This window comes from Nelumbo lutea, chromosome 2 (genome assembly GCF_056320005.1).
Source record: "Nelumbo lutea isolate HS-2025 chromosome 2, American lotus-T2T, whole genome shotgun sequence".
Classification (NCBI taxonomy): domain Eukaryota; kingdom Viridiplantae; phylum Streptophyta; class Magnoliopsida; order Proteales; family Nelumbonaceae; genus Nelumbo; species Nelumbo lutea.
In genome coordinates this window covers 40,664,061-40,685,549 of record NC_142685.1, presented here as the reverse complement: position 1 = coordinate 40,685,549, position 21,489 = coordinate 40,664,061, and the positions used below count along the sequence as shown (strand labels likewise).

Genomic DNA, 21,489 nt, shown 5'->3' with positions numbered 1-21,489 from the left:
GCTACCATTCATGCCAAAACCTCAACTCTTGGTGGAACCGGGTTTCCCCCAAATACCTTTAATTTGATTCAAGTCTGTGTTGGACCTGCTAAGAGCCATGTAACATGATTTAACTGAGAATCGTCCATTTTTGCATTCTTTCCACCAGAGCTCATCCCTCTGCTGATCTGAAAGTTTCACACGTTGCAATTTTTCTAGTAAATAGATGCATACTTCTACTTCTCTATCCAATAGAGGCCTCCTAAACTTCGGACTCCAAATCAACTGGTCCCCCCTACTTCAATAGCAGTCATTGATAGCAACCTCAGCCTCAGTCAGCCCATATAATATTGGACATAAATCATTCAGCTTGCCCACCCCACACCAATCATCCTCCCAAAATCTGATTTTGATCCATCCCCCACTACAAAACTTGTTAGACTTCTAAATTCCCTGTTAAAGCTCATAATCCCCTTCCACACACTCACCCCGTATAAAGCCCTCACCTCCCTAGACTCCCAGCCGAACCTCACCACCCCATATTTCCCAGCCACTACTCTCCTCCATAATGAATTCTCCTCTCTCCCTAAACTAAATCTCCATAGCAATTTCCCCAACAAGGCCTTGTTAAAAATTCTTACTCTTCTTAACCCCAGCCCTCCCCTCTCTTTTGGTTAGCACACCTTGTACCAACTCACCAAGTGATATTTCTTTCCCCCCCCCCCCACCACCAAAGGAAATCCCTCTGAATCTTCTCAATTCTTTCAGCCACCCTAGTTGGTATTTTCAGCAGAGATAGATAATAGGTTGGTAGACTTGACAAAACACTTCTAATTAAGGTCATTCTCCCTCCCAAGGATTATTAATTAGCTTTCCACCCATCCAACCTCCTTTCAATCCTCTCCAAGATTGGTTTTCATATTATACCTAAATTTGCAGCTCCTCCTATCGGCACTCCCAAGTAGACCTGGCAAAAAGTTGACCCAACCTGCAAACCCGACCCAACCCAATCTGAAAAAACAGGGTTAAGGTCTCACATTTAGCTACCCAAATGTGAAAATGACCCAACCCAACCCGAAAAAACTGGGTTGGGTTGGGTCATGGGTCAACCCGATGACCCGATTGTCAAGTCTAATTGGGATTATTTATGCATTGTTAGAAGTTTCCACTCTTTAATTTTTTCTATTTAGTCTTTACTTTTTATTGTTTACTCTTTAAATTGTTAAATGTTCAAGCTTTTTATTTTATATTTGGAATTTTATGGTTAATTCTTTTAATTTTGACATTTTTCATGTAATTTTTCTTTATTTTTTTTAATTTCAATTATTTCTTGAGATGAACTGAATTGACCCATGGGTCAACCCTAACCCGAACATTTAGGGTTAGGGTCTAGCATTTGATAACCCAACCCGAAATCAACTCGAAGTACATTGACCCAAACCCGAACCCGACCCGCCCAACCCAATTGCCAGGTCTATTCCCAAGTATGTGAAATTATTTCTTGAGATGAACTGAATTGACCCATGGGTCAACCCTAACCCGAACATTTAGGGTTAGGGTCTAGCATTTGATAACCCAACCCGAAATCAACTCGAAGTACATTGACCCAAACCCGAACCCGACCCGCCCAACCCAATTACCAGGTCTATTCCCAAGTATGTGAAAGGGAGCTCACCATTCACCAATTCTGCATTCAAGTGCATCAGCACACAACCTCCCTCCCCACCTCTCCAACTGCTAATATTATACTTTTGGAGATGAAGATGAAAGAGACGATGTAGGTAGACATGAGGAAAGTTGGAAAATTGGAGATGATGATGGTGTTGAAGGTGAGCTTGGTAAATTTGTGGGCGAAGATATGGAAGTTGACAAGGTCGAAGCCTGGGCTAACCTCGAGTGGGGCAAAAAGAAACTGATGGGGGTTTGGAAGTTGAATGGAGGTTTGTTCCTTTTCATGTTTCACAATAGGGATCGAGCGGAAGAGGTACTGGTAGAAGAGTCGAAGAGGTTGAGATAGTTCAATCTAAGATTGGGATGGTGGTTCCCAATGGCAGGAGCGTTGAGCGATAGAAGAGAAAGAAGAAGGGCAATCTGGCTTGCAATAGTGGGGGTTCCTTTGCATGTCTGGAGTATTGTAACGTTTGAGGAAATAAGAAAACATTGTGGGAGGCTTCTGGGATTTGATGATAAGAACAGAACTTGGGATAGGTTGGATAGGGCGAGACTGTTGGTCAAGGTAACTAGGTGAGGAATGTTTCATGTATCCTGAACAAAATGAAGTTAAAGTTCGTAGGAGAGCTTTACGAGCTGAGGATAATGGTAGAGAGAGAAGATGGAACGACGCTAGGATGTGAATTTGAGAGTAGAGGGAGAGAAGGGGGCGAGGAAGGAGGGGAGGATGAGAGGGAAAAGGGGCAGAGCGAGGACAGAGCTAAAGGCGGGAAGACGAACAGTCGGCCAAAGGTAGGAGGAGATGATAATGAGGTGGGGAGCGAGAAGGGAAAGGATGGAATTTCAAGTGGGGATGGGGATGTGGGTGCTAATGGGGGAGGACACGTGGAGAGGGGGCATAAGGAATGCCAATCGTCACATTCTGAAATAACAGAAGAGTATTCTCAAGAGACGGGTGAAAGGAGGGGATCTTAAAATTTAACTAGGGCCCAAATTCAAAACGTTGGGCCAGTCAGAGCCAAATCGGGCTATCAATCAATCGGGTTGAGAATAAGGAAGAGAAAAGGTATAATTCGAAAAAAGCCAGTAAAAAAAGCTCTTTCGAATAGATTGAAGGGCAAGAAAATAAAAGTTAGGATGAAAATTGGGTCTAGGTTATAGCTTGATTTGAGGAAGGAAAAAAAGATGGTGACAGTCCACAGGAACTTTTTTTTTATCAATAACACCAGCTTCATTAAATTAAAAGAAAAGAGAAATATGGATACAAGAGGGGAGATAAAATATCTTAGCTCCCCAAAAACAAAAAACAAAGGGAGTGCAAAGAAAAAAGATTAAAAACTACACCAAAATACATACTCCCTATTCACTCCTTGCTTGGCCAACCCATCCGCAAATGAGTTGGCACTCCTCTTCACCCAGTTGTACTGAATCTCAATGTCCCTACCCAACCATAAGAACTGTTTTTTTTTTTCATTATTAAAGTTCCACAAACCACTGCCCTCTATCTTCAACCAACTAACCACCACCTTCAAATCACCTTCCAGGATCAATCGGATGATATTTAATTCCTTTGCTCTTTGAATTCCTTCAAGTGCTACAAGGATCTCAGCCCTAAGAGAGTCACCTTCTCCAATAGGGCCAGAGAATAAAGCAATAACAATCCCTTACTCATTCCTGAAAACTCCTCCAATCCCAAAGGGCCCTGGATTCCTTACACAGCTGCCATCAAAATTCAGCTTTATAAAGCCCGAGGGGGGTGGGGACCAAAACGGACAAAGAGTCCTCTTGCATCTAAAATTGGAAGCAATCTCTTTCCAATTTCTTAGCAAGTCATCCACAGGAAAATCTGAAAACAACTCCAAAGATTTTAGCCAGTGAACAACCCTTAAAAGGATTCGATCTAACAATTCTTCCAATTTTCTTTCCTTGTCGGAAAAAATGCCTGAGTTTCTTTATTCCCACAATGACCAGCATACCGCTGCCCTAATACACCTCCACATAGTCTTCCCTTGCTTTTTAGGCCAACTAAAAAAAGGAGGAGAAAACAAACCTTGGACAGTCTCCGGAGGATACCAAGAACACCCAAAGCAGGAGAAAACCCACTCCCATACACTTTGAAGTAAGTCTAAAGTGTTAATTCTTTCCAAGAAAATTTCCCAACAAAAAAAACCAACCCGAGGAGGAATAGGCCTTTTCCAAATTTCCTTAACCGGAAAGGACAACCCAAAGGGGATAGGAGGCTGAGTTAAGGTTTCAAAGAATGAAGCACAAGAAAAGGTACCAAAGCTAGAAGGGGTCCAAAATCTGGTGTCTTCCTTAGCAAGGTTTAGGAAGACAATCTCAAGGGAGGCTAGCAAAGTTACCAAGCTATCCATGTTTTGTATCCCTAATTTCCCTACGTAGGCCTAGGTTCCACCCAAAACCAGAAGTGGAGGCTGAAGGGACCAAGAAAGAAGATATGGGTCCATTTTTCAAGTCTGATAGAGCATACAAGGAAGGAAATTGGTCTTCAAAGGAGAATCCCTGACCCAAAGTTGTTCCCAGAATTTTATTCGATTACCAGAGTTTAGACCATACCTAATCCATGGGGAGAAAACTAGAAGTAGATTGTGAATGGATTTCCAAGGAGAAGCAGTTGAGGCCCTTGCCAAGATTCTAGAATCCCAGCCATTGTCTTCCAGCCCATGAATGCTAGCCACAATCTTAGTCCACAACTTATCCCTTTCTAATGAAAACCTCCACAACCATTTCCCCAACAGAGCCATATTCCTTTTCTTGAAATTACCAATCCCAAGACCTCCTAGTTTTTTACACCTAGTGACCACCTCCCAACTCACCCTATGATCTCTCCTCTCCTCTCCAGGCTCCCACAGAAAGTTCCTTATTAATTTTTCCAAAAGATTGGAAACCTTTGAGGGGATCTTAAACACTGGCAGATAGTAGACAGGTAGGTTAGCTAGGGTAGATCTAATGAGAGTGACTCTCCCACCTAAAGAAAAATAATTTCTTTTCCAGGCCGCCAGCCTCTTCTCAAACCTCTCCACTACCGGAGGACAAAAGCTAACACTCTTAGGATTATCTCCTAAAGGGAGGCCCAGAGGAACATTCGAAGCTTAGATGAAGATGACAAAGGCAAAGATAGAAATGAAGGAGAGTCAAGTGAAACAAGTAAGACATTAGTTGTAGAATGCCAGGATCCGAGTCATCAGTCTAACAACACTAAGTTTCAGAGTTAGGGAGTGAGTTCGGAACCGAAGCAAGACCAGCTTTCACAGTTGGCAACAGTAGGCTTGCCTGTCTTAGATAAATTAAGGTTGAAAGGAGAGACCTGTTTGACAACTAATAGTGAAGGGGTTTTCCAGTGTGGGAAAGGGTTGGTTGCGGACCAGCTAGTCCAACTCAAAAGAAAGGTACGTTTTATTGAAACCTCCGATGCCATAGCCTATAAGTTTACGGGTGAGAACCAACTGGGGAGGTTAAAAGTTTGGAGAAAGGAGAAGAAGGGACTGGAGGAAAGAAGAGAAAGCTTTCATCAGACTGAGGGTGGGTAGACAAACCGAAGAATGTATAAAACAGGAAGAGAAGAATGGAGAGAGGTGACTTAGGGGCCAATGTAGGAAAGGAGGAAGAGGATAGGGAAGAGAGAAGGGGTGAGGAGCAGGGAGGGCTGGAGATAATTCGAAATGGGCAAGTGGAAATCAGTAAGCTAGTGGAAAAGGAAGTGTCAGTGGTAAGTCTTTGGGATTGTTTTTCTGGAGAGGGGAAGAATTTGCAAAGCGAGCTTTTGAGAAGTTCGAGAGGGAGAAGAGGGAGGAGAAGAGTAAAAGACAGGAGAGCAACAGATTGTGCAAAGGGTGGGATGAAGATGGGGGCAACGAGGAGATGTTAGAAGAGGATCTCTGAGGGTAGAGGTCAACTTGTACTAAGAAGAGTGGAAGAAGAGAGGAAGAATGAGGGTGTTAAGCTGGAATGTGCGGGTTTTAGGGAGAGTATCAGGAGGGCAGCAGTTAGAATTTTGACAAGGCATTATTGTCCAGAGGCATATTGTTACAAGAAAAGAAGCTGGAATCTATGAATGTGGATCTAAAGGAGGAGCTATGGGGAAGGAATGGCTAGAGCTGGACGCTGAAGGGTGATTGGGGAGTCTAATCATATTTTGGGATCTCGGGGGGGAAGGTGGAAAGCAAGGATAGTTTGGAGTTGCTTTCCATGTGTTGTGTGCTGGACTTTGTGGATCGAGAGAAACAGAAGGGTTTGTGAAGATAAATCTAAAAATTCTGAATCTCTGGTGGCTTTGGTGGGGATCTAGTAGTAGATTGGGACTAGGTGATATCAGATGTCGAACCAGTTAGCAGATCAGATGCGGGGAATAATTTCTGGAATGTGCTTGAATTTCAATCGTTGTAATTTGTCCCAGTTTTGCTTTAGTATGTGCTTATTAGTTCAGTGTTGTTTTGTTTTGTTTTGTAAGTTAGGTGCCCTCTTGTCACCTACTGGTCTGTATGTCTGTACCTCTCTTTTTTATTTAATAAATTTTCATTTTACTCTTCAAAAAAATTATTATGCTTTTAGAAAGATTAATCTTCAGCCCTATTAACATTTCAAAATTTGCCAATACTGCTCTTAAATTCAGTATCTGTTCCACTGTTGCATCCAAAAAAATCAAAATATCATCTGCAAAATGTAGATGAGTAATGCAAGGCCCATCTCTTGCAGCCATAAAGCCCTCACTTAAGCCATTTGTCCCCTTCTCTCTAACATTAGATTCAAAATCGCAACAACCATAACAAACAACATAGGAGATACTGGGTCTCCTTGTCTTAAACTCCTGGAAGCTTGAAAGAATTCTGAGGAAATGCCATTTACAAGGATTGAGAACGAGATGTAGACATACATGCATGCTTCCAAGCCCTCCACTTTCCCCAAACCCCATCAATCTTGGATTTCTTCTAAGAATCCCCATTTCATGTTGTCATAGCCCTTCTCAAAGTCAATCTTACAAACCAAACCTGGTCTACCACTCTTCAGTCTAGAATCTGTAGAGAAGATGGGCCGAATGGCCCATAGACTGTCATTTCATGTTATGTTATGTTTCTCTCTGTTGTGGGCCTTATTCTGGGCCCATACTCTGTAATATTCTGTTTTTTTGTATTTTCCTACTCACTCAAGGGCCTCTCTGTAATTTGTCAAAGATTAACTTATTAATAAGATGTTTAGAGTGTTAGAGAGGGGTTATGTTCGAACCTCTTACTCTCTAACACTCATTGCCGCCAGCTCTCTCTTCTCTTCTTCTCTTGTTTGTTCATTTTCTGGTTTGCATCTAGTCTCAAACAGTTCCATACATCAAGTGGGCTGTTTTTCAACTTGGTATCAAAGCGGGCCATTGCTTTGCGTGTCCCTCATGTGGTTCTAGTTCAACCAACTACATGAGGAGGTTCTAGGGCTGAAAGTTTACAGTCATCCGCCTGGTTCTTGGAGGTCATTGGAGGGTGCCCAAGTTTCTATACACTTGGAGAAGGGTTCGGTGACCAGGAAGAATCAGAGAGCAAGTTGTTTGGCCTGATTTGAAATAAGAGAAAAGGACTTTCGAAGTTATCTTAGAGAACAAGTGTTCGGCCTGGTTTATAGTTCAAACCAGAGACTCTCTTGCTGTAAGTCTTTTCTCAGTTCTTTGCTAAGTTATTTTTTGTTATTTGGGAGGACTGTTAAAGCATTCAAAACACCTCCATTCGGCGCACTGTTGCTGGACTGATTTCTGGGTTATTCTGGAAGTGTGGTTCGACTGTTATTGGGTTTCCAAACTGCCAAAAAAACTGATCTAAATTGAGTGGTACAAGCCTCTACTTTAGTTCAGCTGCTTCTTGGACTTAGACAAAGCGTTCTTGAAGTGATTTCTGCTTGTTAACAGTGAAGTGTTGACTGTTGCATACATAGTGTTTGTAAAAAGTCCTCTTAGGTATTGTGGACTGTTTTCTTTGTTCTCCTTGGGAAATTATTGTTGGGAACCAAGAATACATATTGTTTCGAGGCCTACTGATTGTTCCTTGAAGGCTGAATCAGGGTTTCTCCTCTTTGAAAGTGCTGCCACCGAACTTGGTTCTCACGGCTGTCAGTTCTGAACTGAGTTTGTGTGTGTTGTTGTGTTTGCTATTGTTTCAACTCAATCTGAGTTCTTTGAAATCAGATCACTTTTAAAGGCCTGCCGAAACCCTAATTGAAGTTGTTACATAATGGACTTCTTAGAAATTGAGAACAAGAGCACTGCTGAATATGGACATAATTTGGGAACTACAACTGATTCCTTGTTGGCTGTAACTACAGTTAAATTGGATGGAACCAATTATTTGGCCTGGTCACAATCCGTAAAAATTCATATTTGCAGTAGAGGAAAGTGGGGGTTTATCTCTGGGAGCAAGAAAGCTCCCCCAGAGGAGGATCCCTCTTATGAGAAATGGGTGCAGGAGAATTACACAGTGATTGGGTGGCTTGTGAACTCAATGCAGCCACAGATTAGCCAACATTACTTGTGGATGAACTCGGCTAAATAAATCTGGGATAGTGTTGCAGAAACTTACTCCCAGAAGTTGAATGTTGCCAGAGCTTACAAACTGAGAAGTGATGTGAAGAATCTAAGACAGGGGGAGAAGTCACTTGCAGCATACTTCTCAGCCCTAAAATCTATATGGCAAGAGATTGATTTGATAGAGGCCGTGACATGGGATACCCCTAAGGATGCTGAAACATATAGGAAATTGGTTGAAAGGAATAGGTCTTTGAGTTCTTGACAGGGCTGAATTCTGAATATGACATTACAAAGCAAAACATCTTGGCCAAAGAAGATGTTTCATTGTCTCAAGCATATGCTTTGGTCAACAGTGAAGAAAGCAGGAGGCAAGTGCAGGTTCAAGGGGTCAGTATCAATGATCATTTTGCAAATATGGGAATCAAACCCAAAGGGGTTACAGGAGCCCCCAGTGGCAAAGGAAAGAAGGAGGTGGTGTGTGAATATTGCAAGAAGCCGAAACACACTAAGGACAAGTGCTGGAAATTGCATCCCAGTCTTGTCCCTATCCGATTCCAGAAGAAGAATGACAGTAGAAAGACAGGAAGTGCACATACAACCACAAGTACAAATACAGAGTTTGAGTCTGCAAGTGCACAATTGGCAGCCATGAAAGCTGATTATGAGAAGTTTGGAAGGATGATCAGCCAGCCTGATGGTGTAACTTCATCATCCAACCCTTCTGGAAGTCCAGCCACCTCTGCATTTGCTCACTCAGGTATAAGGGCTTCTGCTAACCATGCATCTACCTCAGGTAATCCCAAGACCCCTTGGATCATTGACTCAGGTGCTTCTGATCACATGACCAACCTTTCCACTTTGTTTGTGTCATATGATTTGCTTCCTGGTCGTGACAAAATCACCTTAGCTGATGGTTTTCTTGCCCCCATTTCTGGCAAGGGAACTGTCAAGCCTACAGACTCTTTACTTTTATCTTCCACTCTTCATGTACCTAAGTTAAATACCAACTTGTTATCTGTAAGTAGCTTGACCAAGTCATTGAATTGTTGTGTAACCTTTTTCCCTTCTCACTGTGTGTTTCAGGACCTGAAGTCTCGGAAGGTGATTGGGAGTGGCCATGAAGCGAATGGAATATACTTGCTCGACACCCCTGGCCAATGCTTTGATCATCCCAAGAATGCTGCTTTTGGTTCTACTTCTTCAGAGTCAGTCAGTCAAATTATGTTGAGTCATTGTCGGTTGGGTCATTTACCTTTTTCTGCTTTAAGTCATTTGCTTCCCAAACTGTTTAAGGGATTCAGTGTGTCCAGTCTCAATTGTGAGTCATGTCAATTGTCAAAGCATTGTAGAAAAAATTACCCAGTGAGCAATAAAAGATCCTCTTTTCTTTTTCATATTGTACACTCTGATGTGTGGGGGCCTTACCACTTATCCTCTATGGGGGGCTACAAATACTTTATCTTGTTCATTGATGACTTTTCTAGATTCACTTGGATATACTTAATGAAATCCCGAGACGAAGTCCCGAGACTTGTGAGGCAATTTCATGAGCTTGTTTTGACTCAATTTGGTACCAGAATTAAGGTTTTCAGATCTGACAATGCAAAAGAGTATTTTGAGAAGAGCTTATCCTTGTATCTCTCTGACATGGGGGTTATTCACCAAAGCTCCTGTGTTAGAACTCCTGAACAAAATGGAGTTGCTGAGAGAAAAAATAGACATATTGTTGAAGTTGCAAGGAGCCTTTTATTTGCCTCACATGTTCCCGCAAGATTTTGGGGTGATGCTGTACTTACTGCTACCTATCTCATAAACCGTATGCCATCTAGGGTTTTAGGGTTTAAATCCCCCTTCAGTCTTCTTCATCCAGATAAGGATCTCTTCCCAATTCCTCTTCGTGTGTTTGGTTGTACCTGTTATGTTCACATTCCAAGTGTGCAGAGACACAAGTTTGAACCAAAAGCCCACAAATGCATCTTCCTCGGTTACTCCCCCACACAAAAGGGTTATTGTTGTTTTGATCCAAAGACTGGCACCAGACATGTCTCTATGGATGTTACCTTTGATGAACTTTCTCCTTTTTATGGTTCATCTCAGGAAGGACATTGTCAACAGGGGGAGAGTCTGTCACAAGTTTTTGCTCTTCCCCTTCCTGTCCCAGTTCAGTCTCTTGACAAATCTGTATCCTCACAAAATGAATCAAAGAAGGATCAGCCACTTCATTCCTCTTGTCCTAGTGCTCCTATTTCTTTACCTCCTCGTCCTACCCATAATCCCAAAGTGTATCAAAGGCAGAGATCCAGGAATGAGCAAGTGGTTTCCCTTACAACAGATGAGGCTCATACCCTCCCAATCACAGATGAGATAACAGGTATTGCTTCAGCTCCCTTGGAATCCCCCTTCCCAGATCTTGATGTCCCCATTGCTGTTAGGAAAGAAAGCGGAAGTGTACTGCACACTGCATTTCCAAACACCTTTCTTATGACCTACTTTCCCCTTCATATTGTGCCTACCTCTCTTCAGTTGCTTCTAACCCCATTCCTAGGTCTGTATCAGAAGCTCTTGGGATTCCAGAATGGAGAGATGCCATGCAGGCTGAAATGGATGCTCTACATGAAAATGGTACTTGGGAGGTGGTGGATTTGCCTGAAGGGAAGGATCCAGTTGGATGCAAGTGGGTTTTTACCATTAAATACAGGGCATATGGGACTATTGAGAGGTACAAGGCCAGACTTGTTGCAAAGGGCTACACACAGACATATGGGATTGACTATCTGGAGACTTTTGCCCCTGTTGCTAAGATGACATCTGTGAGGGTTCTTTTATCTCTGGCAGCTCACTTTGATTGGCCTCTCTATCAGTTAGATGTAAAGAATGCATTTCTGAATGGTGACTTACATGAGGAGGTCTACATGTGTCTTCCTCCAGGAATGTATGGGAAAGATATGCAAGGAAAGGTATGTAAACTGAAGAAATCTCTTTATGGCCTCAAACAATCTCCTAGAGCCTGGTTTGAGAGATTTAGAGCTGCACTTGTTAAATTCGGCTATGTTCAGACACAGTCAGATCATACTCTTTTTGTGAAGAAAAGTGGGTCTCTAGCAGTGTATCTCATTGTGTATGTTGATGACATTATAATGACTGGTGATGATGCCTCTGGCATTCTGGGCCTTAAGTCTTTCCTCCGTACAGAATTTGAGATTAAGGATCTGGGGGAGTTGAGATATTTCCTTGGCATAGAAGTTGCCAGATCCAGGGATGGGATTCTTATTTCCCAGAGGAAATATGTCATTGATTTGTTGTCTGAAACTGGAAAATTGGGTGCAAGACCAGCTGCAACTCCTATTGATATGAGTCACAAACTTTCAGCTTCGGATGGAACTTTGTTGGAAGACAAAGGGGTCTTTCAGAGACTTCTTGGGAAGCTTTTGTACCTGTGCATGACTAGGCCAGATATCGCGTATGCTGTCAGTTGCATTAGCCAGTTCATGCATGCTCCTAGAGATACCCATATGGCAGCAACAAAACGGATTTTGTGCTATCTGAAAGGCTCTCCAGGAAAAGGAATTCTATTTGCCAAACATGGTCATCTGAAACTTGAAGCCTATACTGATGCTGATTGGGCTGGAAATATTGATGATAGAAGATCTACTTCAGGGTATTGCAGTCTGGTGGCTGGTAATGTTGTCTCTTGGAGGAGTAAGAAACAAACAGTTGTGGCTCGATCCTCCGCAGAAGCAGAATATAGAGCCATGGCACATGGAGTCTCGGAATTATTGTGGCTAAGGTCCTTAATGGAAGAACTTGGGGTAGATCATGACAAACCCATGATGTTGTACTGTGATAATCAGGCTGCCATCAACATTGCTCACAACCCGGTACAACATGATAGAACCAAACATATTGAGGTTGATGGACACTTTATTCGTGAAAGAGTCTCCTCCGGTGAAGTGTGTCTTCCATTCATTACTTCTGAAGGACAACTGGCAGATTTTCTCACCAAGGGCATTTCCAAGGCATGACACTGGCAAGCTGGGCATGATTAACATCTATGCTCAGCTTGAGGGGGAGTGTAGAGAAGATGGGTCGAATGGCCCATAGACTGTCATTTCATGTTATGTTATGTTTCTCTCTGTTGTGGGCCTTATTCTGTGCCCATACTCTGTAATATTCTGTTTTTTTGTATTTTCCTGCTCACTCAAGGGTCTCTCTGTAATTTGTCAAAGATTAACTTATTAATAAGATGTTTAGAGTGTTAGAGAGGGGTTATGTTCGAACCTCTTACTCTCTAACACTCATTGCCGCCAGCTCTCTCTTCTCTTCTTCTCTTGTTTGTTCATTTTCTGGTTTGCATCTAGTCTCAAACAGTTCCATACATCAAGTGGGCTGTTTTTCAACTGAATCAATGCACTAACTTGCCACTAGGACTTCATCCAAAATTTGCCTTCCTTCCACAAAGGCCATCTGAGATTCCCCAACCACCTCATGCAATACAGTCCTCAGTCTCTTGGATAATACTTTAGCCAATAACTTATAAGGACTGCTGATTAAGCTTATCGGCCTAAAGCCCTTTAAATCCACTGCTCCATCCTTCTTTGGGAATTGGGATTAGAGAAATGAAAGTAGCATTCGCCATCTTCTCTAAAATCTTCTCTCTATAGAACTCCTTAAACATTTGATCAAAGTCTCTTTCAAGCCAGTTCCAACCAGCCTTAATGAAAGTGGAGTTGAAACCATCCGGGCCCGGGGCTTTGTCCCCATTGATGCCTTTTAAGGCTTCTTTGACTTCCTTCAGCCCAAACTCTCTCAATCCAGGATGCTGAATTTTCATTTTACTTTTTTGGTATCAAGTCTCCAAGTGACATCGATCTCCACTTCTTTGAGGTATATAAGACCTTATAAAAACAAACCACCTTCTCCTGGATTTCATTCCAGGAATCCACCATCTCTCCTTCCACCTGGATTCTTGAAATGAAATATCTCCTCCTTCTTGCACTGGCATAAGTGTCAAAGAAAGCTGTATTTTTGTCACTTGCTTTTAACCAAATCATTCTGGATTTTCTCTCCAACTCTCCTCTTTTTTGGTATCACCTGCTTTTAACCAAATCATTCTGGATATTTGTCTCCAACTCTCTTTCCAGGAATCTGAATATCTCTTTCCCTTAATGTTGCAAGTGGTCCTCAGGCTACAACACCCTAAGGTACTTAAAGTAGAACAATACTGCCTACTCTTGATTGGCACCTCCCTGCCCCCTTCTTCCGTCCTATTCACCTCCCTTGCATATGTTTCAGACAAGGCATTTTCATATCTTTTAATCCAAGTGAGCGAGAAATTCACATTGTTGTGAGGTGTTGGATATCATAGCTTAGAAGCAGGGTATTTACAAATTTTATCTAAATAAGGAATGCAAGTTTCAGGGTTGACTCCCTTATTCTGGTCAACTCACTCAATTTCTCTTTTCTGTCTTCCTCACTCCTATTACACCAGAAACTTTACATCTGATCTAATCAAACAGACTAGTTGGTAAGGTGGCATATCATCGTCAGCAGGTTGTACAATGACATTCTTCTTGAGCTTGATTTATGGATTATTTTTTATGTTGAAAGGATCCAAATCAGTTTGGTGATTTTTCTTATAAATTCTGTATGGACATTTTTTATCAGTAACAAAAATTTTATTAAAATTAAAAATGCACCAAGTACAACAACCAAGAGGAGGGGTAAACTCTCTTACCCTCCCTGAGATCAACACTATCATAAAGAGTTACAAGCAAGCCCACATAGATTGAGTCCTCCCTACCCCCTGTTTGGCTAAGACATCTGCAAATTAGTTAGCACTCCTTTTGACCCACTGAAGTCTTACTTCCATACCTCTAGAGAGCCATTTGAATTTCTTCTTTTCATTTACAAATTCCCACAGACCATTCTCTTCCTTTTCTAACCAGCCAATAACTACCTTGGAATCGCCTTCCATGATAGATTGTGGATATTTAATTCTTTTTCCCTTTTTAACACTTCCAAAGCAGCCAAAACCTCAGCCCTGAGAGAATCACCTACACCAATTGACTCAGATAAAGAGCCAACACCTGTCCTTCCTCATTCCTGAATACACCTCCAATTAGGGGTGCTCACAGTTCGGTTAACCGAACCGTGGGTTTTTTTTTGAACCGAACCAACTCGATCAGTTTTTTTTAAATCTAAACCGAAACCGAACAAATGTAACCGGTTAACCGCAGTTTGGTTTTTTGGTTTTTTTTTTTGCACTCAAAATTAAGAAAAAAAAGGAAACAATTACCTAGCCTAAGAGGTGGTGGAGCCGCAGAGATGAGAGATGAGAGAGACAGCAACGGAGCTTGGGAGGTGGTGGTCCTGGTTGAGTTGAGGCGGCGACTAGTGTCTTGGTTGGTTGTTGTAGGCATGAGCAAAAAAAATCGGAGTTGAGGCGGCGACCGGCGTCTTGATGGTTGGCGCGACGGAGACGGAGATGACAGGCAACAGAGAGAGAAAGAGGCACAGGGAAGCATCGAAGCAAGAGGAAAACTAGCCACTAGGTGAGACTTGAGAGGCCATCGGTTGGAGGACGCGCTAGAGAAAAAACTAGGAAGACGAAGAGAGTCAAGAGACAAGAATCACAAGAGATACTGAGAGAGTGAGAAAGCCTATTGCCTGTTACATTTACAGGTTTAGGTTTCCAAGAAGGGAAAATTTGAAAAGAGGAAAAACTGAAAAGGCGCCAGGCGGAGACAGACGCACGCATGTTTGTTATTGGATTTTAAAAAATAACAAATTTACATGGAGAGGTAAGGTCCTAAGGTTTTACTTTTTCTTTTGGGACTTGTATGAAAATTGAAAAGGTGCCAGGTAGTAGGCTAACCTGGCAAGCACCAGGCGCTAAGCAGACAGAGTGACAGACGCCTTTTCAGAGTGACAGACACGCACCAATAAGGTTATTCGATTTTAAAAATAAAAACATAATATATATATATATTTATTGTATATATACATAGATCGGTTCAGTTAACCAAAACCGAACCGACCAGTTTGGTTAACTGATTTTTCGGTTCGGTTTTCCGGTTTTTTTTGCTCACCCCTACCTCCAATACCTGATGGCTCGGGGTTGCCTTCATTACTTCCATCAAAGTTTAACTTTATGAACCCTTCAGATGGTGGAGACCACAAGAGATTAGAGACAGCTTTCCTAGGTGCAGATTTGGAGTAATCTGATTGGGGTATTGGTTGTTCACAAATTGTGTGAAAAAAATCCAATTAGAAGATTTTGCTTAAGATGATTTTTTATAAGTAACTGTCCTGAATTTTGTCAAATGAATGAAGAAAAGAGTTATTAGTACAATGTGATATTTTACATCAGCTAAACCCTCCTAAAGGTGGCTAACTTTGGTTATCCACCTCCACAATGATTCATTATACATCCCCTTCCCATTGTGGTATCTGTCCCCAAAATAAATATTGTAATTTCAAACTAAATAAAAATATAAAACTTTAATTTCAAAATAAATATTTTAAAAAACCTATTATCTAAAATTAAAATACATAAGCATACCATGTAAGCATATTCAAATGAAAATTTAAAAATAAAATCAAACATATAAAAGCATTTTCAAGCATGTAAAACCCACAATTTCTTTTTTCCTCAATTGCATTACTTCAAATAGCTAATGTGATGTAAAACATCTTGCATTTTTTATTCTACGAGCCGCCTTTGTACCAAGCTCCGCGAGGAAAGCCCAAACAAATCCATATTAGGGTCTTAATTTCATAATCCTTACACAAAAATAAATGATTTTATAATGTTAATTGTCTTTTAAGAAGATATTTTACTAGATGAATGAATGAACAACATTAGCAAATAGGGGGTTCCCAAACCTTTGGTGTGCGAGCAAAAACAATTAAAAAGGCGCACACATAGGCTGAAGTGCAAGGTGCACCAGGCGCACTAGGCGTGCAACTTTTGAAAGTGTCGCGCCTAGGACCTAGGCGAGGCGCGTACCTTACAATGTGCCTTGTCTGAGCACCTAGGTGCGCCTTTTAAACCACTGATCCAAATAGGGTGTTTGAGACATATTCCAAGGTCCAGAACACTCATAGGATAAAGTAACTTTACTGTGAAGTGAGTAATCCATAATGGTGGAGAAATCAATTCCTATATATTTTTTTTCCTTGTGGAAAGAGATAAATCACTATGTGATTATGGACTGGAAAGATCTTGACAATTCAGAGTAGAGAAGGTCTAGAAGGAGGGAAAGATGAAAATGACAAGGGATGAGTAAGTATTCCTGAAGAATAAGATAGCGAATCAGAAGGAACCTCTAGCATTGGTAGTGTGGACTTAGAGGGGAGAGCAGAGGTGGAGGTGGCAGATTCACTAAACACTGATGTCCTCTTCGGTGAAGGTGAAAAGAAGACGGTGGCTGACAATCCCCAAGAACAGAATGAAAATACAGGGGAGGAGGTTCCAAAGAATGAAAAAGGAAAGCAGGACACAGAAGGCGGTTCGAAACGGAGCTCAGATGAAGAGGAATACTTGCCAAATCTGGTACGAATGCAAGGTAAACGCAATGAGAGTGCAGACACAACCCAAAGCTTAATCGAGTGATATCAGGTGTAGGGGATTTGTACATGGAAAAAAGGTGGTCTTGCTGTTAATACCATGGAAGATAACCCAAATGACCTTTCACAGAGGAAGGCTGAATCTCTGTAGCTGTTGCTCCTGTTTTGACACCAGAAATCCTTGTTACTCCCCCTCAAGGTATGATTGTCAATTCTGTTTTGGGTACTAATATTGTCTCTGTGTCTCTTGCAGATCTGGTTCAGTCCCAGCCTCTGTCTGTTGAAGCAACGGAGTGTATAGTTATAGGGAAGGGAGAAAGGAAAGATGGAGACAAGTATGACATGGCTAAATTACAAGAAAAGGAGCTTGGGGGAAAGATTTGGGAATTGATAAGCAATTTGTTTGAAGAGTTGAAGGAAAAAGTGATACTAGGATTGCAAAGGAGAGAGACAGAGATGGGGGGAATGCAAAGTTAAATTGGCAATTATCTGATAAAAGGGGGGATGATGAGATGGCTTAAGAAATTGGAAGGAAATCCATAGAACTGTTCACGGGCCAGGTTTCAGGCCTGAATCTACACTATGCCGGGCTCGGGCTTTGGGCCGGGCCCATTCAAATTTTGGAAAAAGACGAGCCCGAACCCAGCCCATGAACAGGTCTAAAATCCAGTAGTCCAGTTTGCTGAGAAGCTAGGTCTTCATGTGAACAGCCTAAAAGAGGTAAAATGGATGTTAGGAAGAGTTAAGAGGAGGGTAATAAGAGGAAAAGGAAGTTGAGAGACTAATTCAGATATTGAAGGTGGTCTAGAATTCAGTGGAAGAGGGCATAAAAGGAGAGGGAGTAGATAGGGTAGTGGAGGAAAGAAAGGGTAGCTAGAAGTAAAGATATGAAGATTGTCAATTGTCAGTTGGAATGTGAAGAATTTTGAAAAGATGCTAGGCTTAAAATGGAGCAAAAGGCGCAAATTTTGAAACCGCGCATACCTTTTCAAAATGCTGTGCCTGGGGCCTAGGTGAGACACAAACCTTAAAATGTGCCTCACCTGTGCACCTAAGCGTGCCTTTTAAATGACTGGTTTCAAGAAACAAAGTTAAGTGAAATGGATGGTAGGTGGGCCATGACTATGTGAAGAATAGTTGACATATCAAAATTTAAAAGAAAAATTTCAGCAACTGCTACAGAAAGACTATAATGTTCAGCAATCAGTTGTAACTATTGACATTAAGAGAGCTAGTAATACAACAATACTCACGCACTAAGAGCACCACCTCCTTTTGCATGACCATCCATTTTGGTAACAATGACAGCACCAACTGAAACACTTTGTTTAAATGCTTGAGCCTGATCAAACGCAGCTTGACCAATACTGCTATCCATGACAAATATAACAAGATCGGGTTTCTGAATGATTTAGAAGAGACAGTTAAGTATTTGTAAAGTTCAGGAAAATTAGATAATGTACAGGAATAAAAGAACATGAAATACCGTTGCTTCAGAAACTTGACGCATTTCTTCAAAAAGAGAAGCTTCCTGTTTGTGGCGTCCACTTGTATCTACAATAATAAGATCACAATTTTCCTTCTTAAAACGCTCAACACCTTCCACTGCAATTTTCACAGGATCTGACTCCATGTAGCTGTGGACAAAACCAAACATAATGTGACCTCGGAAGAGCACAAAGAGCAGCCTGATCTAGATAAAACCAAATTACTTGGCTAAAAAAGCAGGATAAAATGAATCTGAATGTTAACATTTTCTAGATTTTTTCAAGGCCCTAGGTTGATGCATGCACACTTATTTCAGCAGAGCAGATATAAGGAACACAGAGATCACTATTAGATGGAGAACAGCTTAGATGGATCATCAACTTTGAGACATTTGTAACCACCAAAAAAAAAATTTGAGACATTTTATCAGAGAAGCAAAAATCTTAGCTTACAGATTGAACAACACTTTAAGATGGATCCCAAGGTCCACTATTTTTTTTTTTTTTTTTGACAGCCTATCTAGAGTAGTAGTTGATTGTCCTGCATTTTATTGGGGAAATATGCCAGGACGGTATAGATTTATGTTTTCCTCTTTAAGTTCTTTTCCTTTTGAGTTTCCTACATTCTTTTTGGCTTTGGGTATTGGGAATCTGTTATGTTCCTGATCAGCTTATGGAGGGGGTATGGATTCCCTTTGTTTTGATCTTCAACACTATGGACATTATAGAACAAGAGAAAAATAAATGTGCTACTTGAATATAATGAAAATAAAAATATGTTTCCTATCCAATGAGGAACTAACCAGCTAAAAGTTTGCAAAAAGAAGAAAAAACAACATAAAGAGTGATAATTTTACAGTGCAGCAACAAGCCTTTGGTAAAACCATTTTACTTGGCCCCAAAGATATGTTTTTTTTTGGATAGGTTACAGAAGCATTTTATTCAACTTATAACAAAGTATACAATAAATACATCCTTGGATATACAAAGAAGCCTTGAGAGCATAGTCCATGCTCTCTCTTCCCATTTAAATTACATTATAACTAAGCCCCACAAATTTGGTTTCTATTTACCCATTGCCTTGCAAGAAAATCACCCAAACTATAAGCAGACCTTTGAACCAATATAACCTTAATTTGCATATTACTTATTATCCATTTGAATTTTTTAATCTTGTTTCTGTATTTCCATGGAAGTCTCCTCTCATCCTGCAGCTAACTTATTACAGTCTTTGAATCTCCTTCAATTATTAATCTTTCTACATTCATTGCCACTGCCTTCTCTACTCCAAACATTGCAACCAATATTTCAGCTCCTGTTGAGTCTCCTAGACCAGTTAGATACTTTCTTCATCCCTAAAGGCTCCTGCTATTCCAGATAGTCCAAGATTCCCAAGGCTGCTTCCATCAAAATTCAATTTATAACACTTCTTTCTGGATTTGTCCACGGTTTCACCCACCACTTTTTCCTTTTTTGATGAGGATCCCTCAACTGCTGTTAAACTTCTCATGATATCATCAAAGGAAAGGGATAACAAAAATAACTCCCCAGTCTTCACCCGACGATCCATCATAAACAATATACTTTCAATGAATGCCTCTACTTCTCTCATTATCTTCAAATAATCTAGCATTCCTTTCCTCCCAAATAAGGGTATCAATGGATCGGTTTTGGATTGGAACCCGTCCAAACCAAACTCAATTTGGACGGATTGGACGGACCAACAAGGCATATTGAATTGGACTAGTCTAGACTTAATGGTCCAAAGTATTTATTGGATTGGATTGGACCCGGTCCATCTGTAATGAATTTATATTCGATTGGGTTGGATTGAGCCAATATCTGATCCATTGATAGGAGATAAGAACATATGTGTCAATGGACCAGTTTCGAGCTAGAACCAATCTAAATTAAAACAAATTTGAACAGATTGGATGGTCCAGACATTGAATTGAACAGGTCCAATATATTCATTGGATTGGATTGGACCTGGTGTATTTGTAATGGACTCGCATTGGACTAGATCGGGTTGGACCAAATCCAGTCCAATTGACACCCCTACTTCCAAACAGTCCACACCAATGCTGCCCTTGTACTGTTGTACACTAGCCTCAATGATTTTGAAGGTTGTGGTAGATCAACAAAAGGAGCTAAACTTGTTCTCCATTACACTTGCAACTCTTCATGTAATGTATCTATAATACTAGGAATGGGAGCAGAGTCGGAGATTCCAGGTATAATGAATTTACCGTCCTGTAATGTGTCTACTCCAATCCTTACTTCTTCCAAGTGAAAAAAAGGCACCAGGAGAAAAGGAAGGGGTGGACTCAAAGAGGGTGACATCCATAGTGGTATAAGGTTTCCAAAAGGATCGTACAAGAAAAACTCCTCAAAAAGCCATTGGTTCAAGGTTGGACCTATGAGAACCCAAAACATGGAAACACAACCAAAGACATAAAAGAGATAGAAAGGATTTTTGCATTTCAACCACCCCATTCTGCTGAGGACTAAAAGTGAAGAAATTTTGATGAGTAACACTCTGATCCACCAGATAAGAATTGTGAATTGAGGTTTCTTGTGAAGTACTCTTTTGTGGTGTCAAATTGGAAAGGATTAATTAGCTAGACTAGAGTTTAGGGAAGACAAAGGGTAGGGACTGGTTGAGTTAGGGCAAGTCTCAAGGCTAAACTGCAATAATTGCATTTTTGTCCAAAATTTAAAAAAATACCCCTACCATATAAAAATACAAAAATACATCCTACCCACAAGTCTCTAGGATTGCTTTACATCCTTGATAATCTCACCTTGGCAATTACCTAGTCTGTGGTTTGGATCAATGGGAGAGTTAGCAGGCTTAACTCCAAGTTTTCATGTATCTTGTAAGAAGTCTAGGATGTATTTTCTTTGAGAAATGAAGATCCCCTTTTGTGAAAGGGCCACTTCAATTCCAAGAAAATACTTCAAGGGACTTGGATCCTTCACCTCAAATTGAGTGGCTAGGAATTCATTTAGTCTCTTAATTTCCACCTTCCAGTCGCTTGTGATCACTATGTCATCAACATACACTATCAAGGGTGCAATTTTCCCTTCTCCTTTTTTCACAAATAATGTATGATCAGTCTGACACTGTTTGTAGCCAATCTGTTGCATCACTAGATGGAACTTGCTAAACCAAGCTCTTGGTGACTGCTTTAGTCCATACAAGGACTTCTTTAACCTGCACACTTTCTGCTCTTGGTCTTGGGCATAGAAACTAGGAGG

The 21,489-nt window shown here is 41.0% G+C and overlaps 1 protein-coding gene across 1 annotated transcript in view; it reads right to left on the bottom strand.

Moving 5' to 3' along the window:
- The window catches only part of LOC148870059 (signal recognition particle subunit SRP54 2), a 72,586-nt gene that overhangs the window by 11,122 nt on the left and 39,975 nt on the right, over positions 1-21,489 (bottom strand). Inside the window, exons 4-5 of the mRNA XM_088970943.1 lie at positions 18,228-18,378; positions 17,995-18,143 (exon numbers count right to left, since the gene is read on the bottom strand). Of these exons, the coding sequence (XP_088827069.1) occupies positions 17,995-18,143; positions 18,228-18,378 (300 nt within the window). The remainder of the gene's footprint in view (positions 1-17,994; positions 18,144-18,227; positions 18,379-21,489) is intronic.